At 33.4% G+C, this 23,170-nt stretch overlaps 2 protein-coding genes across 2 annotated transcripts; one reads left to right on the forward strand and one right to left on the reverse strand.

Moving 5' to 3' along the window:
• Positions 1–3,842: 3,842 nt before the first annotated feature.
• On the forward strand, positions 3,843–11,062 carry LOC148301169 (uncharacterized). The gene is made up of 4 exons (XM_088273717.1): positions 3,843–3,936; positions 4,061–6,218; positions 9,163–9,357; positions 10,388–11,062. The coding sequence occupies exons 2-4, from the start codon at positions 4,086–4,088 to the stop codon at positions 10,466–10,468; spliced, it is 2,409 nt and encodes an 802-aa protein (XP_088129843.1). The 5' UTR covers positions 3,843–3,936; positions 4,061–4,085; the 3' UTR covers positions 10,469–11,062.
• Positions 11,063–19,259: 8,197 nt separating this feature from the next.
• LOC148301170 (17S U2 SnRNP complex component HTATSF1-like) lies at positions 19,260–22,328 on the reverse strand. Its single transcript, XM_088273716.1, has one exon. The coding sequence runs from the start codon at positions 22,176–22,178 to the stop codon at positions 20,490–20,492; it is 1,689 nt and encodes a 562-aa protein (XP_088129842.1). The 5' UTR covers positions 22,179–22,328; the 3' UTR covers positions 19,260–20,489.
• Between the last annotated feature and the right edge of the window lie 842 nt (positions 22,329–23,170).

Below are 23,170 nucleotides of genomic sequence, written 5' to 3' on the forward strand. Positions count from 1 at the left end.
ATATATATATATATATATATATATATATATATATATATATATATATATATGTATATATATATATATATATATATATATATATATATATACATATATATATATATATATATATATATATATATATATATATATATATATATATATATATATATATATATATATATATATATATATATATATATATATATATATATATATATATATATATATATATATATATATATATATATATATATATATATATATATATATATATATATATATATATATATATATATATATATATCCTCAATGGATATTTTTTTATTTATTTCCATTTTTATCTATATAGATACATATTAATAATAATAATAATAACTATTTATTCCAGCTTGACTAAGTGGTGGGTGCAATACTTAGTCAGCCATATATGTTTTACAACATTTTTTTATACAATGAAATTAAAAATAATAAACAAATAAGAATAAAAATAATGGAAAATATTTTACAAACTAATTCATTTTATAATTTAGGTACCTACAATACATTTCAGATTTTTTTAGTATCATATTTTATTGTTATAGCAAAATGAGAATACAACATTCTCTAAAACGTTACGTTAAAAGCACAAAATTTTTAATAATTTCAACTTTAATTTGTCAGCCAGTTGACTAAATCAAGTGTAAAAGTGATTAAACACGTATTTATATAATTGATTTTTAATGAAACTGCGAAATCCATTTATAATGTTTCATAGACTTACTGCCATTTTACCCTGTAATTTCACGAACTATTATTTATAGCAAAGTCATAAAAAATGGTATCTATAGTTATACATATTTTAACTGTCTAAAATATAATAAAATGGTATCTATAGTTATACATATTTTAACTGTCTAAAATATAATAAAATCTTTTAAATCTTTTAAAAAATAAATTCTTGTAAAAAAATTGACTCTCAAAAAAATGTAAATCATTGACTGCTGATATTTAGATCTTTTGACTAATGAGTTTGAATATTAAATAGATAGTTCAGATGATAAGTCATGGAAGGGATGCAGTCATCACGATTTCTATAAAAGTAAAAATAAATATTGAAATCCGTCAAATGTACACTGTGCATAAGAATCATGCCACAGGGAGATAGCTTATGAATTCTCAATGCTGGCAACTCTAGGAAGATAAAATATTCATGGATATACGAGTGGTACCTACAGACTTGAGTTAAGTACTTACCTAAAATATACCTACGTTGTGTAAATTCCTAAAGATGTACATACGTACTTACGTACATAATATATATGTAGGTTGTGGATGGATCGAGGTTTTCTCCGCTACATCCTACCGGATTCACCGGAAATTATGAAGCCAATAGGAAAATAATGAACTCCCATTAAAATATTTTAAATTAAAATACATATGTGGGTACATTATTTACTTTTCATTAAAGGACTTATAAACATTACAGTCTCCAAATGAATGAAACTCGCATAAATACGGGTATGCAATCCCAAGCCACATTTACATTTTTGCTATTCGTGCCCTTGAGGTAGTATTTTACATAAATGACGCTATTTAAATTATCCAAATTTATTATTATTATTATTCTCTTTTTTCCTACTCCATGCATGTTCCTATATTTTTCATGAAGAGCTTCTTCACTTACATCATTCATATCGTGTCAAAATAAATATAAGTGGTTTTTCACTTTGATATTTGTTTGATAAAACCTTGGACTGGGTTGGTACCTGAAGCGCATTACAATCACCTTTCCTTCATGTATTTAATGATTGAGATAACACAGCTTTTGTAAGATGCAGAACCCTATGCACCATTTAGTATGGATAAGGATATGGGTTAGAAGAAAAATACAAATGTACACTTTACCAACTTTATATTTAATTTTGTTACAAAAAATCATTTCCCAAAGTCATAAAATATCCTGACGAGGACACATCAATCATAAAAAATGTGAATAAACGCACGGGTATTTTAATTGTTCAAAATAGGCTAATTTCTCAAAGTATAAGTTTCGAGCAGTATTGCTAGCGCCATCTGACGGCAAAGTACGTAAATAACTTAGCTAGCATACACTCAACCCCATTTTCATTGTGTGCTTTTAATTTTGAGCGTGCAAACCGCCTCTCCGGCTCTCGCGAAAGCAAATATTTGCGCGGGGAATATTTGTCCGTTGTATAATTCAAACAGATGCGATATTTGCGGAAGAGCAATCATTTTAATATCGTTTCTCTTGGAGTGGACCACGGCTAATACTTGCGCCGGAAGGTACTTACTTAGATACCTGTAATCGGTTTAAAGTGTAGAGACCTCGAATTACTCATATTTAATTTAATAGCAATGCATTATGTTATAATGAACGTGCTTACATTATGGCGGTATTTAACAAGGATAAATTGTTTGGATGTTTAAATTATTCATGAGGTGAATTATGAGCGGAAAAACAGAACGAGGACGGCCGCAAAGACTTGGCACGATCAAATTAATCAGAACCTAAAATCTGGTGGTGTCAAAAGTCTGCGTAATCGGAGGGCATGTATGACTAGATGTATGGATATGAAGGAGGCGAGGAGTGTATGTCAGAACAGAAGAGTGTGACATTCCATCCTTTCTGTCTACCCCTGCGGGGAAACGGCGTGATGGTAATAGTAGTAGATAGAATATGTTGTACCAACAAAATTACCAGTTGTGTATGTTGCAAATGAAAAATTCATTTCAACTATTAGTTATTTTCCTGTCAGTGAATTAATAAAAAAAATTCTCTCGATAGGAATATCGAATTAAAAATATTTACCTACATATAAAACAATTTAAAGTTTCCCTTTGTATTTCTTAAAATTTTAAATATTTTCATGATTTATATCTTTAAAAATTCACTAATCGGAAAACAACATTTTCGTAAATTAGCATCATCATTACGTACTAAAACCTAAGAATGGTGACTGACCGGAGCCATTTCGTCGTAACGTAACACGTTACGATGCGAGCATTCATGCAGTCAGTACAGCGAGCCGAGCGCTCTATCCATAGTTTCGGATGCCCGCTGATGCTCGCCGCGAACGATGTTACGACGTTACGTTAAGACTATATGCTCCGGTCAGTCACCATTCTAACATGCATGATTAATTTATCTACGAATATAATTTTTTCAGACCTCTTTTTTTGTCTTATCCGCATTTAATTGATTTTTGATAAAAAAAAAATCTGACTAAATTAATAAATACGCATAAATAATTAAACACTTAGTAAATACCAGGTTTCAGTATTTTGAAGGATCTAGTATTCATTTTACGCCCTCTTATCCGGACCAAATAGAATAGGCAAATTCACAAAGTTGTTTTTAATCACTCCATTACTAAAATCATTAACTTACACAACAATAAATATTTCATGCTTGAACATTTTGTCCGTACTATGATTTTCATAGAATTTTCTTCCAGTGCTCTAATAACGTAATATAACATTACTTTAGGCTATTCCTATTTTTTTCTCAAAAATCATTTGTATTCACTCCCTCGTTTTTTTATTACCTAACGTCCAAGTGACTCTGAAATCTAGCTACGGCTTATGCAACACCGCTTGACTGTCATGCCCCTTCTTAGGCTTCAACTTTATAAGTTTCATAGCCTATACCTACTCGTGAGTGGATTTAGTCTTTATGTTTAAAGTTACTAAAATATAATGTAATTTATTAGTGAATATTTCTAGACAAAAACACTTCACTCCCTCAATTTCTATTCACCCCATTTATAGTAAGCTAATACTTATGCGCGGTAGGTACTGTTCATAAACTTAGTAGTGTGTACTGTTGCCAACTTCAAAATGCTTATGTTGGTCATTCAAAATGGCGCAAAAGGCGGTTAAAACTTCATAGAAAAAGTCGTTTGATTGTTTTTAACTTTCAACTGTTGTGCCTCGTTTGTCACTGCGGCGTAAAAAGTAAGAAATCAATTATATCATATGTTTAAACACATTCTTCCATTCATATTACGAACCGTATTGATTAATGTTACTCTTTCTCAACTACTAGATTCAAATTTGACAAAGCCGTTTTTAATTTTAGATGCCGAAGTGACCTGATTTTCAATATGCGCTCTTTGCGAAGTCATCGTCCAACTGAGCCTTCTATTTGTAAAACAGTGCTAAGTGTCAAGATAGATGAAAATTCTGGTGTAAAAATGTGTACCAAACGCCCAAAGCCTGCGAAGAATGGAGCACGTAATAAAAGACAGGTTCTTGCTGACAAAACTAACTCGGGTTCAGACAGCGCCTCCGCTTCGACGAGTGTTAGCGATATTACCAAGAATACTGACAGTAGAAGGCCAAAACGGGCCGTCAATTTACCATCTAAGTTTAATGATCACGTATTGAGTCCTGTTTCTAGTAGAAAGAGTATTATCCCCGAGTTTTCTAGCACTCCACTACCCAAAAGCAAAATAAACATTACGACATCACTCGATATAGATTCATCTAAAACTAATGCAGATACTTCATCGAAACGAGTTGCACGTAAAACTGCTTTAGAAACTCCGACATTATCTCCCGTGAAAGTTATTACCAGGCATAACACCAGAGCCGCTAATAAACAACTTACTCCCGCCAGTGAGAAATCTTCAAAACAAAACTTGAAAGAACAAATCAAAAAGAAAAGCATTGTGCAAAGTATTTGTGAAACGATTAAAGAAATACCAACTCCCAAATCTGTCTCGCCCAAGAAAGTTGCCAATATTGGAATAAAGAACACGACTCCGATATATAAAAAGAAAATAACTTTACTAGAAAAACCTAAAATTCCTACACCCGACAGGTCAGCTCTGTATGAATTTCAATTTGATCCGACTGAAGAACCGACGAAACCGAAAAAAAAGCGAGTCGTTAAAAATCCCAGTGTTAAGAGAAAGAAAAATGTGAAGAATTCTAAAAATGGGGATGCGGCTTTGCACGATCTTATTATACAGTTGAAAAAGATTCAAGACAACCAAAAAATAAAAAATCTTATGAGAATGAAAGCGCGAAATATGGCTTCGACTCAAGTTCAACCGACTACAACTCAACAGACTGCAGCGCAACCGGGTCCTACCCAACCGACTCTCGTCGAACCAACGCCGACACCTGATAATATTCAAAATGAAAGTAATATAATTCCAGTAAATGTTTCTGAACACGCCGGACACGGTTTATCTCCTATTCCCAAAGCCAGGTTTTGTTACTCGCCTCGGCCATCCTCGCCCATGGAGCTGGGAATAAACGATGACCCTCATGATGATGGTCTTCCGGAAGACAACAGCGAATCTTCCAACTCCCCGGACATCCGCAGCGTCAGCTGCTTCTCCGACGCTCCGGCCGCCAGCAGCAGCATGATCCAGAGATCGGCGCACAAACCCGCCGCCAGCCCGTGGAGAGTCAATTACGACAACGAAGTCAGGAAATGGCCGTGCAACTTTTACGTGAAGGCTTCCATGACGCCATCCTACGAAAGAGACACGTTCCACGTTATAGGTTTAGATGACAGCAAGAGATTCGGAGAACGGAGTGTTCCCGAACGACCTACTAAATATGTCAACGATTCAAAGACTTCCAGTTTCAAACAGACTAGTATTTTGTCTTTCTACGAGGAAACGATGAAAAAAAATACAAAAAAGCGGCCCCATTCTCCTAAGAAACCTAAAGAACCGTACAACTTTGACGATCTCACTCCACCCAGCCCAATAAAAGACTCGAGTGTAAAGGATTCTTCGTCGGAAGAAGTTGCACAAGTCAGTCCTGTAAAAGCAAAAGAAAAGCCAACGGTTGATAACTGCTTCGGATTTGAAGATTCCTCGGAATTCGATCAAGAAAACATATCCCCGGTGAAAATTCGTAAAATTCAAAATATAAACGACGTCCGAGGTGGAACTAAGTCATTGAAAACACGCGGAATATTAAAAGAAATAAGTCCGCCCGTCAACCTGCCTACGAGAGCGACCATCTCGGATGTTTTAAACGTCATCGCCAAGCATAAAGAAGTCATTCCGGAGACTCCAGCAGTGGAGGTTGAGAAAGATGATGAAATTCAGCCGGCAGAAGAACCAATTAATGACAGTGACTCCAGTAATGCGACTGAAGATGATACAGCAATGGATTCTGTAGATAACTCTCAACAAGTGAGTCGTGAAAAAGAATTGGGTCTGTTTGAAGATCCCATGAATGTGAATGAACCCAAAGTTATCCATTACACTAAGGTAAGAATTTTTTTTCTTCAATACAACTAATCTTTTAGGTTTCTTTGAACTTTTGTGTAAACTGATCAAATTCAATATATTTTGCTTTGTAATTTTTATTTGCCCTTTAACTGGTTCTGTATAGTAAATAATTACCTTTTTTTTTACCTTTTATAAATGCACTCTCTTAATTTTTTTTAAAAAAAATAATTTAAATATTTTGGTGGAATGGCATTTCATGTATTAAAACAACAACTATTATCAGACTGGTCTGATGATGTCGGTGATGACGAAACCTTACGTAGACGCTCGACTGCGAAATTGGCATTTCGTGTTCAATTCCCGCCAATTGCAAAATGAATTCAAGAAAGATTTATTTTGAATTGGTCTGTGTGTTTGCAATGTATTTTTCACATGTATTTTACCTTCTCCATCCTAAATATCCTACCTGCAAACTTAAAGTAGGGCTTTGCGGGTTATTCCTTTTTTAAAAAAGGCGTTAAAAAACTATGTAGTTTTTTTTTGTCATCTCATCAAAGCTGAAGAAGAATATGGATGTCTGGGCATTTACGGGGCTGAAGACCGTCATAGGCTGGTTTAAGTGATCACTTATTCTACCCAATTCTACCCATTATTGACAACCACACTTCTCATTGACATCCCACAATTCTTGGAAGTTCTATATATATGAACCAATTTAGAAACCTTGTTTTTGAATCACTAGAACTTCACTAGAGACGTCAGTGGGATGTAAAGAAGCTTTTTATTAAGCAGAAACTCTTAAACTCGTAAATGCCCAAACTTCCATATTCTTCTTCATCTTTGATAAGATGTCAAAAAATAATATATGAAAATAACTCCTGTAATTGGAGATAATCCAGATTTTGTGGACAAGTATTTGGACACACTCAAAATATTGTAACTATATAGTTGTTGTTTTATTATATAGTCAAAATATCCAATTGCCAGATTACTTGCTTTCAATTTGTTTACTCTGTTATCATATTAGCACACTATCTGCGGGAAGGGTAATTTTACCCTTTCACTCGACTGGTGGTGTTCGGCGGGAAGGGTAATTTTACCTTTTCACTCGACCCATCGTAAATTGTGTGTAAGTTATTTTTACGCATGACTTTTGCGGCATCTTTTGATCTCATATAGATGTATACAGTATGGATAAATGTTATCACTTCTTTTCAGAGATGTTTATCTCTATTATGAGTAATAGCCAACGAGTCATATGACACCTGTGTTCCTTAGGATACTTCAGACCACTTATCTTTAATGTTATGTTTGGGACAAGAGAAAACAATTTTAATTTATAATTTACGAGTTGTTAACATTTAAATTTTGTTACCATTCTAACACTTGTTTCCATATCAGTTCATTTCTTTGCGTATTTATATCGAGGAATACTTTTAGTGTAGTTTTATTTATTTTTCATTCCCATGATAAAATGGCTTTGTCTGATGAGGAAATATTTGCAGATAACTTGTTAAATAATTGGGAAGACTGTAGTTTACCTGCATTTGACAATGATAGTGACTTTTCGAGTGATAGTGAAGTGATTCCACACAGAAGAATCCCTGTAATAAATACCCTTGCAATTCAGCGATTCTGAATCAAGTTCGAGCGAGGAGGATATTGAAGAGTGGTATCAAAGAGATAATCCTTCTGAGGTAGAACCGTTCTTAGGCCAAACTGGTATCAATATTCTGCCAAATAATCGGGAAAATATAATAGATGCGGTTAATCTGTTTGTTGGGGAGGATTTATTGGACCTAATGGTAGAAGAGAGCAATAGATAGCACTCCCAAAATGTTGATCTATTATTTAGAGAAACAAGGAAGTCCGTAAAATGAAAGCCAAAATGCGTTGCGGAGTTGAAAAAGTTTTTAGGTCTAATTTTACTAATGGGTCAGGTCCGGAAAGATAATAGAGATGATTATTGGTCAATAGATCCGACTATCGAAACTCCGATATTCTATATTGAGGAGAACTAAAAATGGACAAAACGAATTGTTATCTTTTTATTAAACTCGGCTCTATTTAATGCTTTTAGAGTTTATAAGTCACTGAATAGGCGTAAAATAAGATACAAATCTTTTTTGCATAATTTTGCACAACACTGGATATCTGACAGCATTCCTGAACATTCAGCAGCAGATGAGCAAGAACCGGGACCATCCACCTCTCAGACTACAAGAAGAATCCGGAATATTGACCCCCCTGGAAGACTATCCGTGGATTTGAGAAAACATTGTTTACAAAAAATAGTGACATCCGGAAGAAAGAAAAACCCTCAGCGGCAATGTCGTGTTTGCGCGACGCATAAAAAAAAAGTTTAACGTGCTATATGTGCAAGTTTTGTTCTATTCCTCTTCATAGGGGTGAATGTTCTGAGAAATATCACACTCTGACTCGATATTAAATTTATTTAAAAGGATTTTTTAAATAAATTAATGTTTTAATTTTAAAAACTATGAAATAATGAAAAAAATTTTAAATATACAATTTTCCAACGTCAATGTGTGTGTCTAACAATGTATTTACACGGTACCGGCTATGGTAAGTATCACACAAAAAATTTAATGCAAAATACTCATTACTCTTACAGATATAGCGATTTTAAAAAAATACACATTATTTCCGCAACACCCTTATTTTTGCCCGCCCCACGTAGTAGTTAGCGCGCGAATCCGCCCGCAGATAGTGTGTTAGGTATGGAATTTAATTTTTTGATTAGGTCAATAAAAAAATTTTAAAAAAACTTTTCTATGATACTCTACTTGCCATCATGTATTGGTTACATGATGGCAAGGACAAAGTAGTCACATTGTAACCAAAATGGCACTTCATCAACCCCTAATGTATCAGATTACTGGATAACAGAAAAGAGTATTTTTCTAGTTATATCACATGGTGCATATCTTCTTACTAATCACAAAAATGCTTACAATTCTAGCCATCTCGCAAGAGTTATGGAAGGAAGAAAAAGCCTACTGTTACCTTCCTGAGACCTCCTCCAGAGATGTTAGATAACTACCTTAGCGAGGACAAGGAGTCAGATTACATGTCAGATTCCTCTTCATCTAGTAAAGAGAAAACTAAGAAATTGGTTAAGAAGAAAAAGAAACAGACTACCAAAAGCAAGAAAGAGGTAACATGTTATTTTTTTAAAAATCATGTATATTCCTGTAAATTTAACTATCAAAATGATCTTTACGTGTATTAAAACATTGCTGTCGATCGATTTTTTCATCAACTCCGGCCCTAAGGGGGCTTGTGCACTACGCAGAAATTTACCGTCCTGCAGTCCGGTTTTGAAAAATAAAAGCACAGCACAAGCACTACGACAGTTTAGTATGATCAAATTAACGCGCAACGTGTTCACGCACCGATCAAGAGCACCGATCCGAAGAAAGATGGACAAAAACACAAACCAATCATCATTTTATCACGCTAACTGAAGTGTCGGACAGTAAAATTCCGTGTAGTGCACAAACGCCCTAATTATACTCAGACAGTCTGTCGCCTGACCCTCAGTGTAATCACAAGCAACCGCAAACCTAATTCCGATCTGTACAATGTGTTTTGACATCTCGCACTCTACCAAAAGTAAGCAAATATAACACATTCAAGAGTCTCCCGCTCTCTACCAACAGTATGTAAAAGACGCTTTTAAGCGTTTCCCACAAACAATGTGATAATGGAAGGCACAGGAGCTCAATGCTTTTTTTTCTTCTTCTTTTTATGTCCCTATGAACTAGATTTCTCATTTGACATTTATAAATTTCTGGTATCTATCTGACTAATGATTCTGCGGCCGGCTTCACTCCGGCAACACTCGCACCATGACATCACAGGCAGTATAAAAGCGACGAACAATGTCATTTCAATCTTTCTTTTATCGCTGTCAGAGTGCGGTGTGCAGAGCTACAACTAAAAAATTATATTTTTCTCATGTGTTTGAAATCACACATTCCTTTTTTATACAGATTTTTCTTTTTCAGAGTCTACAGGTTGGAACATTGAATTTTATTTATCCAAGTTATAAGCGTTTAATATTTTGAAATAAGAGAATGTTCTAGCAGATTATAGATTTTTAATATTGACTCGATTATTACTATACAGCAATTTTAAGACCAGAATCTTTCAAATATTAATATGTATGTTGTCTAATCTTACAGGAAAAAGAAGTTGAAGAGTGGGCTGCTGGCTTTAATTCAATGCTAGAAGAGGTGGATGACTTTGCATTGTGCATTGAGTAACTCTATTGCAAAAAATGCCATGAAAAAAATTGTGCAACACTTGACTATAAGACAATATGCTTAGTAATGTATCTATTTTATATTTATATACAGTGAAACCTCTATCTATCGTTTTTAAAGGAACCTATTAAAATAAACTATGAATGCGGGATTAAGAGGTCAATACACAAGTATATACGACCGAGTAAAGATACCGTCTTCCCAATCTGCATAACCATTCGTAGGCTAGAATTCTAAGAAGAATATAGGTTTCAGATGCAAATGTATTTATTAAAAAAAAATACAAACCTAAATAGAATTTTTAAAAAAAACTAAAGTTTGTTGATAAAAAATTGTTTTTTAACTGTTTTATTTTCGTAAGTTAATAGTATATTTTCGGCTTTGCAAACAGTATTTTTTTTCAGCATCGGTTATTGAATGTGCGTTGTAGACAGTTTTCTTTCAAAGTGTGCATGCTTCTGGAAATGCAGGTACAGGCAGCGGCTCCTTTTCATCAATATCGACCTCTCCTGCTATCAGTTGCACGAGCTTTCGATAGTTTCTATCCCATACGTTGCCGTTGAATGTAAGAAAATTGAAAAGAATGTAAAAAAACAGACAAAATGCATCAAATATGCAGCTTAATTCGAACGATATAGGCGGTAAATGGTGATAGAGAAACGATCAATGCGGTTTAGTTTAGTATAAAATGAATTCGGGATAGATGAAATAAACGACACATCCGGGAAAACGATTATTCGAGAAACGATAGACAGAGGTTTCACTGTATACATAACATACTTCTGGGCTGGCCATGAAGAAGTGACATATTTTTAATTGTTTTTCTATTGATGTAATTGCTGTCAATGGTACCTGATATATACCTGAGGGAGGGTGTCAAATCTGATTTTTTTATTTAAAATATTAAAACATTAACACATAAATTAGTTCTTCTAACCATCTAAGACCAAGTAATAAATGTTTTCATAAATTGATTCGGCAGTAACTTTGTGGCAAAATCTATCCATTTTTAATTTAAGTTAGTAAATACCACTATTTGCTAAAATCTATCGTGACACGTTTTTCCATGCATTCCACATCATTTGATGCGGAATGCATCGAAACATGTGTCAGGATAGATTTGAAGAAATAGTGGTATTTACTAAGTAAAATTTAAATTAACAATGAAACGTTTTCACTATAATCGTTTGATGGTGCAGTGAGGTCTATCAGCGTATGCCACATTTTAAAAATAAATGCAGTTATCGCTGTATGAGATTTTTCATTAAAAACAATTGATTCATTAAATTCAACATCAAACATCCCTTACTTGGTTTTAAAATTGGAGAGCCAAACTTTTTCATATTGTGCCATTTATGTTTTAATAATATAATAAATAAATTAGAAAGAAATAATATATCTCAATATATTTTTTTAAATCTGATTAAACATAATGAGAGAGATCCGTACACATCAAAAATTTAAATTTTAAATAGCCCCATACTTTTTTACAGAATTTTTGAGGCCAGAAATTTAAATCGTTTTGTTATTAAGTGTAATAATTATGAATGTTAAAAATTAAGGGTTTCTTTTTTTAATAAAAAGGAATAACCTATAAGCTTCTATTTTTAGAGGCTTGTTGCGGGTAGGATAAGGATAGGGAAGGTACATTTTGCGATTGGCGAGAATCGACCCCGCAATGTCAGTTGTGCAGTTGAACGTCTACGCAACTCGGCTGTCCAAACTTAAAACACAGTAAGGGATATTTTTTTGTATTACATTTTTTTTTTTGCATTTTTGGACTTAAAATCTACTTAGCCCAAAAATGCAAAAAAACGTGATACAAAAAAATGTGTTTTGAGTTTGGACAGCCGAACTATGCCGTGGCACTATAAATAAAAGTAACATTTTAATGTCAAATATTTTTTTAATATAAATATTATTTTAAGAACTATGATTAATTTGCTCAAGATCGTTGGCACTCTCCCCTCGTCAACTGAAGCTCTCATTATTTAGGTTTAAAAGAATTTAAACTCTAAAATGGTAATTGTCCATTCCTCATTTATGTTCACACTCTTAAAATACCAACCAATAGATCTCATTAAATGAATCAATATATTTTTAAAGTTAAGTTCACTAGAAGCTCAGTAATTCGAAATTGACGGATTCAAAATTTGCTAAAATAATTTCAACTCCATCAACAAATGGAATCTTTTGTTCGGCATCCATCTGTGGGTATCTGTAACTAAAAGATTTACAGCAGCTAACATTTCAGTCCACCTCTATAGTGTAGTGTAGTGGTTAGCGCACTAGGCTACTATACTGGAGGTCCCGGGTTCGTTTCCCAAGAGTGTCAAAATAAATATTAGTCTGATATTTACTTAATATCACCCTAGACTGGTACCCGAAGCGCAAGGCTGATCACATTTCCTCCGTGTATTTAACTATCAAGATAACACTGCTTGTATACAATGCAGTGCCCTATACACCATTGGGTGCAGATAAGGGGTTAGAAGAAGAAAAAACGTTATAACAGAAAGGGTAGTTCCTGGTTCCAAGTAAACAGTTAAATTCCCCAATTCCTCCTTCACTTACGGACAGGCGTCGACACGACGCGTGCCGCAATCTGTCAGTTGAGTTTGCGGGTTAATTAGATAATTTTCCCAACTTCTAAATTCTTTATAGTTTTATATTCAAAATCAATTTGGTCCCATTTTATTTATAAATTCAGCCAAAATATGGTTTCTGTTATGCACATACTTAGGAAGATGATCAGTAATAAGTCACTTGTACTTTGACTTTGGATTATTACAAATAAGTATTACTAAGTAGTTCCAAGTGAGATACTGATTTCTAGAAGAGACAAATCTAAAATGCCCTTGCCAGACTATACGGGTATGTACACGATTGCGGCTATGTTGTTTTCACCCATGTACCACCAACATACCTACATTCCTTACAGTTTCCAATCACAATGTACTTAATTGTATTGGAATTATAGACAGTTTTGTAAGAACACACCGTTGAAGTGACTAGAATTTTGAAATATCATTTTAATTATAGCAAAATTTGAATTATCATTCTTCGAATTAAAGAGCTTTTACTGTACTAATATTTTATGTGTATCAAGCTCTTTTTGGGTCATAATAATTGCATTTATTTTATATACCTATATTTTTAAGTACAAATATATGATATAAAAAAACTGTTTTTAAACTGGTACAAATAATTTTTTACTATTTTTATGTTGTAATAATGGTAACATGTTTATAGTATTTTTTGTAAACTAATTTAACTATGTTTAATTTGCCATTCGATTGTAAATATTATACAAAGTAATGATAATACTGCATCAATCCGGTAAACCGCCCAATACACCGCATGTAAGGGTGATTTAAATAAATTATCACAACTCGGATCTCTCCTATGTTCAAGGCCATCAGAAGTGTTTTTCATCACTTCAAAATTTGGATATTTGTATTACTTTTTTTCAAATTAAATTAAACATGTAAAAAAAAAATTACTAGCCATTTTACAATATCGCTCACTCCTTTCAAGAACGTCATAAATCAAAATTCGTAAATTTTCAGTTGTGCATGTTTTCGGAATGCCCAGAAAATTTACTATATCTCAGCAGAAGCGGCATATTTTTAACTTAATATTTACCCGCCACAGGACAGAAAGTGTTGTTTTTGCATTTTGAAGAAAAGGTATTGTTTAATTATTTTTTTAAATAAACTAAATATTTTTCAAATGGAGAAAAAACCTTCAGGTTTTACTTAAAAAGATCTGTTACACAGTAAAAAGTTCAGTAAGTGGTTTGATATTTATTTTCAATACATTGTATTATATTTTTAAACTTTAAAAACGTTCTCCTGAAAAATCGAGCTTTTTTATTTATGACGTTCTTGAAAGGAGTGAGCGATATGTCAATTTATTTTGATAATATTACTTTTAAATCAAAAAGTTTTATAGCTTTGCATATTTCATCACATAGGTGTTTATTTTTAAAATACACATATCATGTTATGAATACCTTATATCACAATGTATGAAGCCATAATGGTGTACCTTTTTAATTTTATAACTTAGTATTTTTGCACATTGTTTTTACGCAACTAAACCATGGCCATTTTTTGTATCTCATTAACTTAAGATTTTTAAATTGATTATTCCACTATTTCCATAATATACCGCCATTGTTTGGTGCCATCAAGCTGAACAAATTGTACCTCCATTTGCATTTATTTTTACAATTGTATTTTAATGTGCCAATTTTATTGTATTTTTCAACCAGGAATTAAGACATACTTTTTCGTGTCATTTCTGTTTTTAAATTTTTCAACATGTCATTTAAGAATCGATATACGTCAGTCACCATGTTTTACTTTGCAGAATGAAGTGTAATCTTTTTCGCATCAACTATCTCATAATGTTGTCAACTGCTTAATGATATCTTTTCTTGTCATTACTGTGAACGGAAATGTAAAAAGAAACAATAAATGAGATGAACATTTTGAAATTAGTCATAAGAGGGTGTTAAATTTAGTTAAATTTTGTTAAAAAATAAATTTTTAAATAATTCAAGTTTAGTTCCATTTCATTGTCCACGCAAGAGCGTGGAATTTAATAGAAGAAGTAAGATAAAATAGGAGTAAGAGAAGTAGGAATCTGAGGGAAATAATAGATTAAAATCTTTCTTTTAGCCAGCTCCTCTTAGTTGCAGTTCATAAATTTGTAGCAATCCAATTGTATATACACACAATTTGCGAACGCTGTATTTTATTATCATAGTACTTCTTATCGGCTTCATAGTACATAAAGTGGTCAGTACATTTAACTTCAATTCCCAATATGGCTAAAATATTAGTGACTTTTTGCCCTAATATTTTTTTAAATATCATCCTATATTGTTACCTGCAACGCAGGACTGACTTTATATAATTAACGATCAAGATAAAACTGGGATGCAGGGCCATATGCACCATTCGGTGTGGATGAGGGTAAGAAAAAATTTCTAATCGCCATCAATTAGTAAATATTAATATAAGCTTTTTATATATCGACGGCCCCTACGTAAAGTACTCTATCTGCAAATCTGTTACTTTACAGGAGAGAGCTTAGAAGATTTTTTCAACATTTTTTTTTTTATTAATTAATGGTTTTATCTGAAATTCGAAACTAGTATTATTTATTCAAAAACACGATAAAATAATGTATTAAATCGTTTTAAAACTTTATGCTTTGTCAAAATTAAGTAGTTAGCGTTTTAGGAGTTCAGTTCATTTTGAAAAATCAATGTAGATAGAGTCTTATACGCTTGAAAACTAGGCGTAATTCATTTTATATATTTTTTTGTTTGTTTATATTTGTAGATAACGGTCAGTTGACAACATACGCCAAATATCTCAAAATATACCAAAATGTAGTTAGAGCACTCATATAATCCATCCATCCGTGATCTTTTAGTGACTTTTTAAAGTGCCATCTTCTACTATACTCTGGAGATTGGCAATTATCTGAACTTTGGGGCTCCGTAACTCAAAACAGGGATGTCGCGTAATGCTCTTTCCGAACCAGTCTCGGAATCTGTCACTGTTTGTCTATAAAATTCTCGACATCAGTTTGCACACCCATATCGCAAAAGCTTCCAGCTATGTATTAAATGTTAAATAAAAACACTGATTTTTTGAGTCCACGAAGTTGTATTTTACTGTTAAAAAACCACATAAAATTCAATTTTGTGACAATTGTTTCGCCTAGTTGTGGTACTTTAAAACAAATGTAGCTTCCAGCCACTTACTCATCCGTGTCCATGATTTGGTATCACACAGAATTATGGTAAAAACGATTCTTGTGTAGAAATCTCAAGAAAACGCTTGCATGAAAATCAGTTCACTTTTACAAATGCATTTTATGCTTTCTCTATGATACCTGATATCTTTCTGGTCGGCTACCAGGCATCTCAGATATTTATAGAAGTATCCTTGTTCGAGTGGCTAATTTCTGATATACAGAACAGCGGACAGTAAAAACTGATCAACTGTAAGTTGCCCTAATTGATTTGGTAGATTTAGCGACAACCAGACTATAAAAAAGATATGTAGTGTTATCTTTATTTTAGATTTAAGACAGGATGCTAAGGAAAGGTCAAATTGAACACAGGAATATATTTAATTTTTAAGGGAGTTATGCGAACGAAAGAATGTGGATGAGCGGTTTAAGGAAAGGAGTTGGAGTTTTTGCTCTCCTATTCGCTTATTTCACTAACAGCCCTCGAAACAAAGTATTATTTCGGATTCACAATGTGCCAGATTGTCCGATAATTTTTTTTAACGTATATAAACATGTAAAAATTATATCTTTTTTAAAATATTTTTTGGTGGTTTTTTTAGTGAATGATAAAAAACTACTGCATCGACAAGAGCCTAGCTCTTAAATTTAAGATCGCGATTCTTCTCAATTGTTTATATTATGTAAATACAATTTAAATCAATATTTCAATTCGTACTGCTGTAAGTTTGTATAATATTGTCTTTTTTTTAATTTTCATTGTTAGTGAACTATGTATATGTATATCATTAGTTTTAATGTGATTTTAGTATTTTTTTCTCAAATGCATTTGCATACATTTTTCATTTTTATAATTTTAAGATTATTGTGTAAGTTTGTTTAAAGAAAAAAAACCCTAAAGGGGTGCTAATACCTAAATAAATCGCCTAAGGCAGAAATGGTATTAACTGATTCAAATACACCACTTAAAGGACCATTTTTGACATATTGAATTGTGTGAAACCTCGGAATTCGACACTAAATTAAAACTACCATATTTCATGTTTGTTATATGCAAAATACAGAGAATTATAAAATAAGATTTTCAGTCATAAAAATAACGAGAATTTTAGCCTGTTTGTCAAGATGAAAACTATTGGGTTATTAGTGAGGAGACTTTAGAATAAAAAACTTGCCAGTATGCCAACTTTATAGCCTCTGGACTGCGGATGGAAGGAGATAGTTTAGGAGATTATCTAGATCAGGGATGTAAACTAATTTGGCAAATAGGTTAACACCTTCCTTAGTACATGCTGGCAATTCAATTTGATGAATCGACGGATTAATCCATAGAGTGGCCAATTCCACCTAGGCTTACATCAAGGAGATTAAAAATGTAAAAATTTAATCAAAGGGTAGAATTTAGTAATATTTCGAAAACCATGCATGAACATTTGCATTTAACAATATACGGCCGAACTTCCATACAAAAAATTTGCAAATCACAGTACAAAAGTTTGTTATGAAGAAAATGTATGGGTATCCCCAACCCTTTAGTTAGCCACTGGTGCTACTTTTCTTTTCCTAATAACCATTACTTTGCCCTGATTTTTCATTTATTCCATCAAATATATTCCACTCCTATAGATTGCTTTTAATATCACTCTCGGCTTTTAGCTGAATCGCAGGACTTGCCTTTATGTAATCAACAATCAAAATAAATTGGGTGCGGATGAAGATTAGGAGAAAAAAAAGAATATATGAGTGCAGGCCAGATTGCTTTGATGTAATTAACAATCAAGTTAACAGTATTAATCCAGTGCAGTGCCCTATGTTCCATTGAAATCGGAGAATTCTCCTTGATGGGCAAATGAATACATTTTACTATATGCTGTTTACAGCTTTATACATAAATCCCTAAGGGAGTTGAACACTTGATAGATTAAGCCAATATGATTGTGATTTTAGTATTGTTTGGCATGTCCATATCACAAGCTTTACTATCTCTGATCTTTTTATTATTGGATTGTAAATATTATGAACAAAAGTGAACAATAAATATCTTACATGTATTTATAATGATAAGTCCTTGTGAACAAATTTATGACTATTTTATCTTAGAAGTTTATACTTGCTTTTATTTTTAATTAAGCTTGTACATTATAATTTTTTTTCAAATAAATATTTATATTTATTTCTGTTTTATTTATTTTAATAGGATACAAAATTGTTTTTCTTCCTTTTATTTTTATACTTCTAACCTTTTGTTAATTTCTGATTTGTGACCAGATTAAAGTAATATTTTAATTTTACTTTTTATATTACAAGGATTGACCCGGTCACTTTTTGCAGTATGCTCACAATATTAGTGTTCTTATGATATTGTTCATTTGTAATAACATCACATCTAAACAAATTCAGAGGATGCTTTTGAATCATTTATTTTACTTGCTAAGTAGTCATATCAGTTTATTTGTAAATAATTTGATGGAGTAAAGTCTTGACAATATCGCATAGTTGGCTTTCTCCAGACCACTTAGCCTCACGAATGTTTGAAGACGGTTAATAATAAACTAGGATAATTTATATAGCGACTTTTTCGTAAAATACTACATACCTCAAAGGCGCTTCACTGTGATGGAATTGGGGAAAAGGAGATAGTGGAAATGATTTAGAAAACGAATGCATTTTTAGTTTTTTTTTAAGATCATCTCACTCTTGACTATTTATAACTACTGGTGGAAGAGCATTCCACGTCATCAGTCCCGCAACAGCAAAGCCACGCTCGCCAATTTAGTGCACTGGTAAGATCACTTTACCCGTGCTGTTATTGTAGCCGATTGAAGCGTGAGACATCTATCAACCAATTTGTCCGGAATACACAGATCTTTTAGATACTCTGGAGCCATATTATGTATACATGATTAGACTCTTAGAGAGTTTATACTCAACCCTTTCTGCAGAGTGTAATCAGTGCAGGTGATGACTTGTGGGGTGATGTGACTGAATTTAGAAATTTAAAAAAAAAACTCGCTACACTCGCTAAGGCCGATTTTCATCATTTTATTGTATAATAGACATGTGTATATACAATGGTATTGTAATGACAATGATCACTTATAGATACTACAAACATATTTATCAATCGACGGGCAGCTTCAACTAGCAGATGTTGCGAATTCTTTTAATTTGCCTTATCCGAATAAACATGTTTAGCTGATTCGAGTCTCAAGGGAGAGATTAGAATCTAAGAACACACCAATTTGACAGCCGGGGAAGCGGCTTGATTTGGGTGGTGTGGTGTTATCAATTAAATCCTGTCATTTAGGTGTGGCTACCCAGAAATGTTCTGTTTTGGACGGGTTCAATGTCATGTTAACTGTGCAACAGACAATTGACATAATTATGCAAGTAAAATAAAGAAAATATATATTTTGTCAAACATTTACTTCACATTTAATAATACAATGCTTAAGATACAAAGAAAAAATGCAGTATAAAAAAATTAAGTTCTCAATTATTGTGAGCATTATTTTAATGCATTATTGCTCCATGACAGATTTTACAGGGAATGTCAGCAGAAAAAATTAAATTATCAAATCACAAATATGGTATTTCTTAATAGAAAGATCCAGAAAATTGGTAAAAATATGTTTAACCCAGTACTCTTTTTGTAAATAACCCAGTTATTTGACAAAGTAGTAAAACTTTTAATACATCTGTGAAAGATAAACTTGGGTCTTAGGGCGTTTGTCCACTACACGGAATTTTACCATCCAGCATGTCAGTTAGCATTTTAAAACGACGATTGGCTTGTGCTTTTGTCTATCTTTTTTCGGATCAGTGCGTGAACACGTTGCGCGTAAATTCGATCACGCTAAACTGTCGTAGTCGCTTTCATTTTTCAAAACCGAACTGCCGCACGGTCAAATTCGTGGTAGTGGACAAGCGCCCTTAGCGATGCAAATCACTATGCATAGAAACCTAAGTTTTTGCCCAATACACCATTTATAAAAAAAAGCATTTTCCACTGTTGAAAATTAAAAATACTCTTTTTTAAATGGTCGGTATAATTGTCTATAACAAAGAGTCGGGCGACATTATGTCAACAAGGCCTATATAAAATTAAAATGTACAAGAAAGTTTTGCAATTCAACATATGACTACAAAATACTAGTATGCGTGTTAACAATTATAATACTTATATTCATTCTTCTTCATTCTACCAGAGATTGAAGTAAAATAATAATAATATATGTAACGTCAAAATTTATTGTTCTGTAACAATATTATTGCTTTCTGTATTTTGTTTATTGACAATATTCTCTTCAACGATGGTGATTTCTTCTGCTGGACACTTTTCTTTGCTTGTTGGATTTTCAACTTTTTCTGGTGATTTAACATTTTCAGCTTCTAAAGCTTCCCTTTTCTTCTTAGTTTCGGGATCCTCCAAAAACTCTTCCCATTTGCCGAGTCTTTTATTTAAGTCTGCGTCTGTTTCCTCCATTTTGTACCTGGACTTTCCGTCCCAGATTTCAGCTTTGAGTTGACGCTTCCCGAACCACCTTCCGTTTATCAGCTTCACCACATTATCTGCCTCTTCCGGTTCACTCATCGTGACTTGGGCGACTCCCTCTGGATGCCTGTCATAAAGAACAACCTTTTTCACATCGCCGCATTTTGAGCATTCCTCTCTCAAGTCCTGTTGGAACTCTAAAATCAAGTGCACTTCCGTGTCAAATATGGCCGGTTCAAAAACGTTTTTTATTATGACAACCTTTTCGTGTTTAGAGCGTTCTCCCCTGAACTTTTCCGGACGCCAGTCGAAAAGTTTCTCCTGCATTTTCTTAATCTTTTCCTTGTCTTTCCTCCTTTTCTTCTTAGGTTTTAAAGTAGGGTCGTATTCCCCTTTCATTTGAAATTGGGCTTTTTGGACTTGTATTCTGTGATTTCTTATTGTCGAACCGTCTAGAATATTCAACGCTAGCTCCACTGACTCTATTTTTATGTACGTACAAAGAGCATCACCTTTGAGTTGTTTGGAATTGGGTTTCGTGTACAGTTTGATTTTCATCTTTTGTGTTGTGGGATCTCTCATCACTAGGCCACATTTCTGCATCGTGTCCACAAACTCTTCCTCCGTTATATCCAAGGGGAGATTTGAAACATACACATTTGTGTTTTGTTCTTCGGAAACATCAAACCATTTGGGCGGTTCTGGGGGAGCTTTTCGTTTAGCATTCTGAGCTGCAGCTTCTTCATCTTTGGTATCAGTATCCTCGACCTTCTCTGGAGTAGTATTGTCAACAAATCCATACGACATCTGGTAATGAGCCAGGAATTCGTCATCGACTTTAGGAAACCAAGCGTTTTTTTGTATATCCCAGACATAGACACAGCCATCTTTATCCGTGTATGTATGTGTGTCATTTTCAAAGCCTCTTTTACCGGTGTCTTCTGTGGTAGTTTCTGAATCAATGGGAATATTTTCAGCATCTTTGGTCCTCGCAGTCCACTCATTCAGATCTGTAGACCAAGTATACTCGTATTTAGTTACTGGATCAGTATAAATAGCTACTTCCCCTTCATAATGAATATGTTCCGCGTAATTTTCTATTGATTTATCTTTATCGGAAATCTGTTCTTGATCAAGCGATACTTGTTTTTTGTTTGAATCATTTTCGTTAGTATTATCATTCACCTCAACGCTATCTGTAGCATCAGAAGTCTTTTCCTCGATCGACCCAGGCTTTTGCTCTTGTGAGCATTCTAGATCATCGGTTTTGTCTATTATATTTCGTTCCAAATCTACCGAATTTTTATCAGAGGATTCCACTTTTAATGGAGAATCAGAAGCACTTTTGATTGCAATATTTAGTTTTTCCACCTGTCTTAGTTTTTCCGACGTTTCATCAGTTAGCTTGATTTTAAAACCAATTTTTGACGGTTTATCTGCCATTTTGAAATGGAATTAAGAATTTTTCATCCCAACATTTACAACTAAATTAAAAGCGAGAAATACGCAAAGAGACAACATTTAACGCAAATATAACCACAAAATGAACGGACGTTATTTTCTTCAATTTTTTTTCATGAAAATGTCAAAACATACCATAGAGCCAAACATCTATTTTGCCTTTGTAAAGTTGCGTTCTAAAACTCAGAGTGATCATACGGATCATAAAAAATACAATTTGCTTGATATATTGCATAACCTGGGTGTTTAAATATTACATAAAAAAAATCGTTTTTCTTCTTAAAATTTTCACTTTTAGGCGCGCAGATCATTTGTTCGTTATCAGACAAAAAAAAAACAACGATGGGTTTCTACAAAGCCTAACCTTTCTTTAGAAAAATATATTTTACTATTTTGTGTTGTAAAAGAATTCCTTCGGAACAATGAAACAGACCCATTAATGTTTATGATGGGCAATTAAGGGAAGTTCGGCTATTTGCAATGAATACGTTTCAGCGTAGCGACAACGTGTTCATTTCGTTGTTAGAAAAATCGGCTTTTTTCGGCGTTCGCGTCTAAAGGTCGTTAAACGGGCCGACTCAAGGCTACGACAATATATCATGCCGCTTTTGTAACTACCCTTTCACCGCCTCCCCGCAGTGGAAGACTGAGAGAGGATAGAACGCCACACTACATTGCCTAATTTCCTCCATCTTTCCTTGTACTTGTCCATAAGGCACTCCCATATGTACTGGCAATACATATCTTAAGGAGCTGTGTATTCCAGATGAATTGGTTGATAGACGTCTCACGCTTCGATCGGCTACAACATCTGCAATGGGCAAAGTTATCTTACCAGCTCGCAACCAACGCACTAAATTTGGCGAGCGTGCCTTTGCTGTTGCAGGACCGACGGCGTGGAATGCTTTTCCACCAATGGTTAGAAATAGTGAGAGTGAGATGATCTTTAGAAAAAGACTAAAAACACATTTGTT

This window comes from Brachycentrus maculatus, unplaced genomic scaffold (genome assembly GCF_059751285.1).
Source record: "Brachycentrus maculatus isolate JH-2025_06_01 unplaced genomic scaffold, ASM5975128v1 h1tg000598l, whole genome shotgun sequence".
NCBI lineage: Eukaryota > Metazoa > Arthropoda > Insecta > Trichoptera > Brachycentridae > Brachycentrus > Brachycentrus maculatus.

Coding starts and splice junctions, on each gene's coding strand:
- LOC148301170 (XM_088273716.1), bottom strand. CDS start 22,178: ATGGCAGATAAACCGTCAAAAATTGGTTTTAAAATCAAGCTAACTGAT.
- LOC148301169 (XM_088273717.1), top strand. CDS start 4,086: ATGCGCTCTTTGCGAAGTCATCGTCCAACTGAGCCTTCTATTTGTAAA. Junction 6,219..9,162: donor AAGTTATCCATTACACTAAG/GTAAGAATTTTT, acceptor TTACAATTCTAG/CCATCTCGCAAGAGTTATGG. Junction 9,358..10,387: donor CTACCAAAAGCAAGAAAGAG/GTAACATGTTAT, acceptor CTAATCTTACAG/GAAAAAGAAGTTGAAGAGTG.